At 43.1% G+C, this 10539-nt stretch overlaps 1 protein-coding gene across 1 annotated transcript; it reads left to right on the top strand.

Annotated features, from left to right (window-relative positions):
- The first annotated feature begins 321 nt into the window (after positions 1–321).
- On the top strand, positions 322–9988 carry LOC116816583 (G-protein coupled receptor 83-like). The gene is made up of 4 exons (XM_032765920.2): positions 322–1145; positions 3146–3271; positions 5875–6008; positions 6769–9988. The coding sequence occupies exons 1-4, from the start codon at positions 765–767 to the stop codon at positions 7391–7393; spliced, it is 1266 nt and encodes a 421-aa protein (XP_032621811.1). The 5' UTR covers positions 322–764; the 3' UTR covers positions 7394–9988.
- Positions 9989–10539: the final 551 nt, after the last annotated feature.

Genomic DNA, 10539 nt, shown 5'->3' with positions numbered 1-10539 from the left:
AGGGATTAACCTGGAGGCTGCCCGGAGCCAGAGCGCTTCTCTGGGTCTGCGAAAGGACTGGGTTTAGCCCGGCGAGCAGCTTCCCCTCCCGCAGCGGTGCATAGCGAGGGCGGGCTGTGTCTGTTGGGCGGGGCGGGGGGAATTAAAAACACCCGCTGCAGCCACTTTGCAACTCTACAGTTGTCGCGCTCCCCCACGGCCGTCTCTGGGGCTGTAAAACCCGCCTCAGTGGCAAGTCGGGAGAGAGAGAGACAGACCCCATTGGCTCTGGCACTTGCAGCGTGTCGTCCAGCCTGCTGCATATAACAGGAAAAGCGGGGACCGATCAGCCCCAGTCAATGCCCGCCGCCTCCAGCGCGGAGCGGAGCGATGCTGGGAAGGACTGAGAGCAGCGGGAAGGGCTGTACTGGTCCCTGGGATCGGACGAGGTCCGGGGGGTGGGATGGGGTCTTTCTCCAGGGCAGACATTGCACCCAAAAAGCACTTCGGGAGACTGAAATGTGACAGGCTAAAGGACGAGGCGAAAAGGCAAGGGAGCAAGCTGGCGGGGCGGTTTGTGGGGAAGCAGCAGAAAAGGCGCGAAGCAGCCAAGCTGGAGGCAGAAGCCCGGAGCCGAAGTGACTGAGAGTTGGCCTGGCTTGCCGCGGTTAAACGAGCCCGAGCATGCAAGCCGGGCTCTCCCCCTGGCTCCCACCTCCGAGCGGCACTGCCTAGCGGAGGAGGATCGCTCCACTCCCCGGGAACTTCGCCGCTGCTTCGAAGCCATGAGCAGCCACGTGTGGTTCCCCTTGCAGTACATCTCCAAACCCTACCGCCGGGCACAGACCCGCAATGGCTCCGACTTCCTCTCTGCCCTCTACGGCTTCCCCAACCGATCCTCCTTCTTCCACGGCGACTTGAACCTGGACGACCTGGGGGACTTTGACAGGGGCACCCGGTACGAAGGGGAGTCCCAGAGCCGGACGGTGAAGGCGCTGCTCATCGTGGCCTATTCGGTGATCATCGGCATCTCGCTTTTCGGCAATATCCTGGTCTGCCACGTGGTGATCAAGAACAAGAGGATGCATTCGGCCACCAGCCTCTTCATCGTCAACCTGGCCATGGCGGACATCATGATCACCCTCCTGAACACGCCGTTCACCCTGGTAAGCGGCGCGGCGCCCGCACCAGCTCCGCCGGTCTCACTGCCTGGGGGAGCAACGCTCTGCCTTGGCCGCTGCCCCCTGCCGCCCCGCCGGCACCTTCCCGGGAACACGCTGCCCGCTCCGCGTGCTATGGGCCGGCCCGAGCAGGCAGCAGCGCTGCGACGGGAGAGAGCCACAGAGCTTTATAGCGAGGGGGTCGGACGGTAACTTCCGAGAGTTAACTTGGAAAGCGAGTCCTAGTCCTGCCCCGCATCCTTTACTGTCAGGTTTGCAAAATGCGTGTGTGTGTGTGTGTGAGAGAGAGAGAGAGAGAGATTGTGTGTCAGAGCTCTGGGAGGGGTGTGTGGATTCATTGTGTTTGTGATTGTGTGTCTGTGGCGGGAATGGGGGGTATGCGATCAATGCCTGAACAGAGACCACTTCTTTTTCTTTCCGCTCTACCTCATCTTCTGCATTCCCAAGGAATAAAAATAAATATCCCTGCGTTGCCTGCTCAAGTAGGGACCATGCTTAGCTCCTCCACCTCCTCCCTCTCCCTGGGCCACGCAGGAATCTGTCCACCTCAGTCCTGCTACACAGTCTCTCTCTCCCTTTTTCCTGTTGGAGAAAGCAGGGCTTGGCAGTCCATGCACCCCAAGCGGAGTGGCTAAAGCTGTGGAGTGTGAACCTGACTTTCTTGCAGGATTCAGGGGGAGACACAGGTGTCTTACTCCTATTCTTCGTCTGAGGATGAAGAAGAGGGGAAGGCTTTGCACTGTGAAGTACACCCAGTTTTCTGTGGAAACTGAATAAGCAGTGTCTGTCCCTGTTAAGGTCCCTAAGAAACAGGTTGATTTCAAAGGGAATGGCTGTGTGTGTGCTGAGTTGGGGCCACATCACACACTCTGTGTAGGCTTCCCATGCTGGGGGAATATGACCCCTGAACTCCTGGGTTTGGGTGATTGGATTTATTAGCTCTGGGATTAGATTGCCTTTGTCTTCATAATGAGACCTGGAAAGAAAAGAATAGAATGAGATGGAAGAATTAAAGTCCCATCTAGTCCACTGCATGGTAATGCATAATTTTCCCTTCTGTATATTCTGGAAGGCTTTGTCTAGTCTTCTTTAAATATCCCAGATAATAACTTCCCCCTTTCCCCTGAGAGATTTTCCAGTCTTGTAATCTCACCATCAAAAAAACTTCCCCAGTGTTCAGTCTGAACTTTTAAAAAAAAGTAGGACAACTAGGATGAAAATGTAAACTCTGTAGGGGAAGAACGGTGCCTTCTTTCATGTTTATACAGCACCTAGCACATTTGGGGCATTGCTGGAAACAAGTAATAATTACAATTACCCTCCCCACAAAAAAAAATTCTTACATTGACTTTGCACCAGGCTTGAAGCAGCATAGGATTGTTATAGTGTGAATGTCACAGTTGTTGCTCAAACACTAACAAACAAAACCTCATTGGGAATAATAGGAGGCTTCATGCACTACTTTCCATGACAGTTTGTGATGCCCCGAGGAGATCATTTTCAAAACATCCACATCCCACTGATGTCAGTGTGATTAGACATAGCATCCACATGCTGCATAAAATAATCCACAATAAGAAGTGCAATGTTAAAATCCATGAGGAAGGCAATCAGTGTTATAGTGTTATCTGGTTTCTCAACTCACAGGGCCCAGTTCTCTTCTTGATTACAATAGTATAACTCCAGTGACTTCACACATGTATCAACAGCAGGCCCCCCACCGGGCCGTGACAGATTTGTTTGTTTGCTATTTCTGCACTCTCCTTCTTATCCCGTTGTGCCCTCAGTTTACCTTTCTGCAAAAATGGGTATGGTACATCAACATCACTTTATAAATATATTAACTATTTAATTCTCACAATAACCCTGGACGGCAAGTTTTAGTATCCTCGTTTTGCATCCACCATCTGATTTTACCGATGATGCCTATTGTTTTAATCTACATTTGGCATGGCCTGTGTGTTCAAATGTTGTTTGTTCTTCAGGTGCGATTCGTAAGCAGTACCTGGATCTTCGGAAAGCTGATGTGTCACATAAGCCGGTTTGTCCAGTACTGTTCTGTCCATGTTTCTGTGCTTACCCTTGCAGCCATTGCACTGGATCGACACCAGGTATGCATCACATAACCCTGAATTTAAACTCTAGCAAATGTAGGGATACTTTAGAGAAAACAATCAGTATTCAACCTGTTAAAGCCCAGCACCTTGTGCCCTGTGATTTCATGAGCATCTCAGCTTTTATCTTAAAACAAAAGAAAAAGTTCTAGGCATTAAGGTTGTGGAGAAAAGCTTGAAAACATGACCCAAGGGTGACCTGAAGAATGAAAACCCAGAAAGCAAATACAAATAATTAAAAAATTGCATGGTCTTTAAGCCACTCATGACGTTTTGTGGCCCAACTCATGATTTTTGGGTGCGTGGAGTTGGCAACATGCAGGACTGTACCATTTTCCTGTACGAAGAAAAAAAAGAACAGGAGTACTTGTGGCACCTTAGAAACTAACATTTATTTGAGCATAAGCTTTCGTGGGCTACAACCCACTTTATCAGATGCATAAAATTTTCCTGTATATTCAGCTGAAGTTGGACCCATTTTTTCCCCTACAAAGTTGTTCCCTGCAAATAGTGAAAGGAAAAAAACCTCTACAGTTTTGTTGTATCAGATAACATGAGTTCATACCTACTCCTTTCCACGGATGATAATATAATTTAGCATTTGATTGGATCCAGATTATTGTTTCTGACTCTAACAATTATGCACTAGGATATAAAATTGCATAAGAGTGCACTCAGGTGTGGGTTGCCATTGTTTCTAGCACAGTTGGAATTGATATTAACAGCTATTACTGACAAGAAATTTCTCTCGACAAATGTTACAGTTAGACGAAGTTCCAAAAGAATGACGAACCCCACTAAGTGCTCAGATTGTCAGTTGTGTATGCCAGCTGCTGTGAGAAAATGAAAGCAATTGCTGGAAAACGTGTGTGTTTTTTTTGTTTTTGTTTTTTTTTAAACTGCTAATGTTGAATAAATTTCCCTATTTGGTCACCAGAAGTTCCAGCACTATAACACTCAAGAGCAAAGCATTGCATTTCACAAGAAAGGTGTTTAGAAATACCATATTTTACATATTGCATGATCAAAGATTGCAAATGGTTGGGGAAATAAGAACCAGAGCGTTAGTCTGACTGCTGAGCTTTGCTAACAATTCATAAATATTATTTTAACTAAGGGAGAACATGATAACTTCCTCTAATATTGGCAGGATTTAAATAGCTCAGGAGTGAAATTGTTTTAACAAAAGTCCAGTGAGACATATCTAGGAGTAAGGGGATGCAACTGAGCAAGGAAAAGCATTTCCTGAAATGAATTTATTTTCTAATCCTGGGATGTATCACAGTGTGAAGCAGATGCTCAAAAGAAGTGATGGGAGCCCTATTAGCACTTGGGACTTTGATAATTGGAAAAAGCACTCAAGAAAATAGTACAGGGAAGAAACCTTCATTAGCAAAGAGACGATTGGGATGATTTAAATAGGCGTTTTTCATTGTCAGTAGTCAACATAATAATCTATGCATTGTGTTGCTCAAAGGTCATCAATGCTGGTCTCTGGAGTTGTCTGTGGGTGGCACCCAGTGTGTTTCTCCACGTTGCAAGCTGTTCCAGTAATTTGTATTTATATAGAACTTTACATTTCCAGGCACTGTACACCCTAAATATCCTTCTCCAAAGTCCTGTGAAGCAGATATCATCATCCCTGCTTCACAGATGGGGAAAAATAAGGCCCAAAGAAGTGAAGCGACTTGTTCTAGGGCCCAGATGGAATCAGTGTCAGAGCTGGGATTATTTACAACCCTGCGCTCAGTCCACAAGATCAGGCCACCTCAGCGGTGGAAGGCTTGTGTCAGTTTTGCTTTCCAGGTCTCTACACAATGCAAAGCTATAATAGCATTTGAAAGAGTAGCAGTCGGTGATTTTTAGACCACAATTCTTGTGAGCTTCCTTCAGAAGCAAAAGCAATGGGCAGAAGGGTGGAAAATAAAGCAGCTCGCTCTCTCTCTCTCTCCCTCCCTCTCTCTCTCTCTCTCTCTCTCTCTCNGCAGAAGGGTGGAAAATAAAGCAGCTCGCTCTCTCTCTCTCTCCCTCCCTCTCTCTCTCTCTCTCTCTCTCTCTCTCACACACACACACACACACACACACACACACACACACACACACACACACACACACACACACACACACACACACACACACACACACTGATTTGAGCCACACCATTGCCAACACAGTCTGGGGCCAAACCCAGCTCTAATGTAAATGAGGTAGGCTTCAGTGGGCCAGACACTAAAACTGGTCCCCACAGTCATCAAATCTGCAAAAATCTCTTTCACATCAACTGAATGCCAATGTGGGCATCATAGTTACATGACCAAGTTACATTACCATCACTTACAGCTAAAGCCTGATCTGTTCCCATAGTAATTGGTGCTGACTTTGTCTGTTGTCTTTGTGAACATGTTTGCTAGCTGCTTCTAAATTCAGCAATGGGGGTGGGAGGGAACTGTCCGGTTGCTGATGCAGTACATCACATTCCAGAATTAATCTGTGTTTTTGAACAGTTAGTCCTGTTATCAGTTCAGAAGGGTTCAGATAGAGTCTTTTTAAAGCCTGCTATGAGAAGATTTAACATGCTCTGAACTATTTGTCCTCCTTAGGTTATAATGCACCCTTTGAAACCCCGGATGTCAACTGCTAAAGGAGGAATTTGCATCATTATAATCTGGGTTATGGCCAGCTGCTTCTCTCTGCCCCATGCCATCTACCAGAATCTAGCAAGATTTGATATTGGGTAAGTGTATAAACAAGGATTTGTTTTTAAGGAGCTGCCTCAATTTAACAGCCATAAATTATAAACACACGTTTATTTTTTTCTGTTAGTAAAAATTAGCTGAAAATTGACAACTGGAAAAACGTTAAGCTCAATCAGCATGTTTCCACTTTGAGTTTCTCTCTAATGTTCAATGAAAATCAAAGGGAGTCACTTTTATCTTTTATCAGGTACCTGTGTTAGTCTGGATCTGCAAAAGCAGCAAAGAGTCCTGTGGCACCTTATAGACTAACAGACGTATTGGAGCATGAGCTTTTGTGGGTGAATACATGCATCCGACAAAGTGGGTATTCACCCACGAAAGCTCATGCTTCAATATGTCTGTTAGTCTATAAGGTGCCACAGGACTCTTTGCTGCTTTTATCTTTATTAGTCAGTTCCATCTTCATTTTCTCAGTGCAGCAGACACTGCTGAGGGAGGTTCATTTTAACTATTTCCATTAGAATTGACAGATGTAAATTGTAATAGGGTTTTTGTTTTTCCATGAAGCTTTAATAAAAGTTTTTTTTTAAAAAAGTAAGTAAAAATCTACATTTTGGGCCCAATTTGAGTTTAAGTTCTTTACTTAAAGAAGCACTAATCCATGTGTCTGAATGAATTGCTTTATCTGTTTACCATATGTGCCGAGCTATCTTATAGGTATTTTATAAGGGGCATAACCCCTTTATACTATATGCTTATGATTGTGGAATTGACAGGTTTTCTCCTCTTGTGCTCCAGGAACAGAACTATACGAATGGTCTGTCTCCCCATCTTCCCTCCTCCTGCTGATCTCTTCTGGAAGTACCTGGACTTAACTACTTTTGTACTCTTGTACGTCCTGCCTTTGCTTGTGATCTCCATCACATACACAATGGTAGCCAAGAAGCTCTGGCTGAGGAATGCCATTGGAGACGTCACCATGGAGCAATACTTTGCCCATCAGCGGAAGAAGAAGATGACACTGAAGATGTTAATGGTGGTGGTGGTGGTTTTTGCTGTCTGCTGGTTCCCACTGAACTGCTACCTGGTGCTCATCTCCAGCAGGGCCATCCACAGCAACAATGCTCTGTACTTTGCTTTCCATTGGTTTGCCATGAGCAGCACCTGCTACAACCCCTTCATTTACTGCTGGCTCAATGAGAGCTTCCGCTCTGAGCTCAAGTCCCTGTTGTGTGTGTGCCAGCGAAAGAATGCAGCCCAGAGCCACGCACTGCAGTCTCTCTCTCCTCCTTTCAGGCATGCCTGGGCTGAGAATTGTCATTATAAAAGGGGCAGCTGCTCTCAGAAAGCAAGAGCATTTTCCCAAAGAAACTCTGCAAAGACAGACATATCCAGTGTCCAGCCAATTGTGACAGGGAGCTAAGCCACTGAACTGACAGTTAATGGAGCTCCCTGGGTCCTCAATCTAGAAAATTGGATATTAAATTTATTTGTATTAAGTTACAATCACAATCAGGAGCAACTCCACAGACTGGGTAATGGGATATAGAGCCTTTAAACTTAGGAGAAAGACGACCTAATTGCTACTATATATACTTTGGGGTGACAGTTTATTTTATGGAGAAAATGAACAAACTAAATTCATTTAATACTTTTGATTTATTAATTTATTCAAGACTGATTCGTAACTTTTACAACCACTTTTGGATTTGTGTCCCAGGGACTTTGCCTACTATTTGAATGGTAGGCACATCCAGTATATTATGTTTGTCACTCAAAGTAATCTTAAATCAAGACAACTGATTATTCTGAACTGCTCAGTGTAGTGTTTATTCCTTCACCACAGACAATAGTGCTTCTCAATATCATTTAAAATGATCAGATGAGAACACAAACTAGGTGTATGCAAAAAACACCGAGAATAAAACAAATACAGTTCCTTTGGTCATAAAGATTATTAGTAGCTGCAACGAAATACAAATGAAAATTTACCTTGCAATCTCTGATCAAGCAAAAGTGTCTCTGGTGAGGTAATTTACAAGAATTAAGGAACTGATGAAACTGACTCCTAACTATAGTCGCACACAGTTTAATATGTGCTCTCAAGATAAAACACACTTCTGGGTCTCAGTCGAGTACAGGACTTTGTAAAAGGAAATTGTTTAAGAGGATTTTTCAGTTTTTCTACTCTGTCAGGTTTTTCTGTTCTCCACACACAAAAAATATTAATTTTTGTTCAAAAGTTCATAGCATATTTCATTTTATGAGGTCTTTCATGCCTACAACCACTAAATCGCCTATTTGACTCTAACACAGGTTAGTAGTGAGCCAAAGTCATTGCCTTTCAACAGCTTTTCACTGGCCTATGTGAAATGAGCTGGTGATCTCAGTAAAGCTCCTATGGACAGGTGTCCACAACACAGAGTCTACCACTGCAATTGGCAATCTTGGCAGATTCAACGGAGAGCCCAAGAACTGAAAGGGCTATGGAGTCTAAACTCCCTATCTCGCCCTTCTAGATTATGGTTGAAGTGCTTTTACCAAGGTGTCTGTGAAGAATATGGAGGAATTTACATTTCTGTTATCCAGTTTGTACCTGCTCTTTGGATAAATATCAGACTTTACAGCCTCCAGGGCTATATCAGTCTAGCACTTTTTACCACTATCAATTTGCTAAGGAAACCAAAACGGTGGTTTATTATTGTCACTAATTGGAGGTTTTCCTAAATCAGATTAAAATTATTTATAGGTATAGCTTTAATCTTTTGATTTTTATAAAGGTGTATCTGAACTATTCATAGCTTGGCTATTAAGCTTCAGAGATGGGCCTTTCACTGTCTGTCATTCAAATGTCACTTTCCACAATTAGTGACTCTTCCAGCACAGGAAACATGACAACTGCTAGCACTTTGACAGTTGCTGAACAAAGCATGATGCTTTGCAAGAAGCTAGATGGTAACCGCATTTTAAAAAAAAAAAATCATTTTTTGAATTAAGAGATAAATGTGTAGGTTTTTCATACCTGCTGACAAACAGAAATGGTGGAATTAAATGGTGTTGAAGTCATTCACAAACTCAGATATGAACTCACGCTTATATAAAACCTCCCCACTAACTTATGCTACAGCAGTGGCCCCAAACACTGCAGCTTACACTGGTGATACTATTGCGATTGTGACTTTTTATAGTGTTTTTTCATTTAGGGGAGTGTCTGAAAATATAATCAATATATATGGTGTTTCAGAACACTCAGGAGAGCATCTTCAAAGAGAGATACAGAGATCTAGAAAAGTGATAGATGAAATTCATCCTGGTGTATAGAGCTGCAATTTCTACTGAAGTCAGTGGGCGCTATGCCTACTTATGCTAGGGCTGAATTTGGCTCAATAATGGTAAATATCAATGGGCATCATGTGAGCACATCATTTGTAGCTTTGAAAAATTACCCCATAAATGAGTGTTATCACTTTTCACTTCCTTACAATAAATCAGCAGTTCTCTCACATCAGTTTTACACTGATGGAACTGTTGATTTCAACACTTCCTCTCAGATTACATTGGCATGAGAGGAGAATTAGATTCATATAGACTACTGAGTTATATTTCTATCTGAAATATGAAATGAATAATTACATTTCACTTTATTAACCAAAGGCATAACTGTAATATATATTGAGCCAGATCCTCAGCTGGTGTAACTCAGCATTGTTCCACTGAATTCAATTTATCACAGCCAGTTTATCCTAGCTGAGCATCTGCGCCCACTGTTAAATTGGGTGAAGAATTTCAGAGAGTTTTTTAAAGTGGAAATAAAAGTACTTTGCTATTGAAACAGACTGAGACTATGTAACCTGGTAATTCATTGGTCATTAATAAAGAAACCAGGAAACCCAGGAACAACTAGGTTGTGTCATTCATGCATCTTCTGATCCATTGCAGGTTAGGAAGGCAATTGTGGCTATGGGGAAGGACCAAACATATACCAGATAAAAGGGAGTATTGATGTCATGTTTCTTAAGATATCAAAAGCCCATTGTCATTTTTATTACAAATTCCTTTAATAAACTTTCTATTCCTCTTGTATTATTAATGACGGTACTCTGCCTTAACTACTCAGTGCCTTTTCCATCCCACATTTGCACACAGAATATTATACAGGAAGATGTGACCATAGAATTGAAGGTAATTCAAGAAATCAAATCTTTTTACAAAGATTAAGTATGAGACACTAAAACCTTGTATTCAGCTAGATGAAAGGTGTGGAAAATAGTGATTTATATGGACTTTTTGTGTGCCAGCTCTCTTAATGAGTAAACTCTCTGACAAGCAGATGTATGTAAACAGAGGACAAATCAGTTTGCACAGGGGATGTAAACAATTTACTCAATTTACTCTTTCACTTTAATTTGTTATATATAAGTGGTAGCGTAAACCTGATGTTTACACAGTTTTACTGGCTGGATTTGCATTGCTGTGTAAATGGCATGTGCCTTTTAACTAGGGGGTTGAAACATTAACACATCCAAGTTGTGTGGTGTTAAAAACTGGAGAACGACATTGTTCTGGACA

Source organism: Chelonoidis abingdonii, chromosome 8 (genome assembly GCF_003597395.2).
Source record: "Chelonoidis abingdonii isolate Lonesome George chromosome 8, CheloAbing_2.0, whole genome shotgun sequence".
Taxonomy (NCBI): domain Eukaryota; kingdom Metazoa; phylum Chordata; order Testudines; family Testudinidae; genus Chelonoidis; species Chelonoidis abingdonii.
This window is presented reverse-complemented; position numbering and strand designations above follow the sequence as displayed.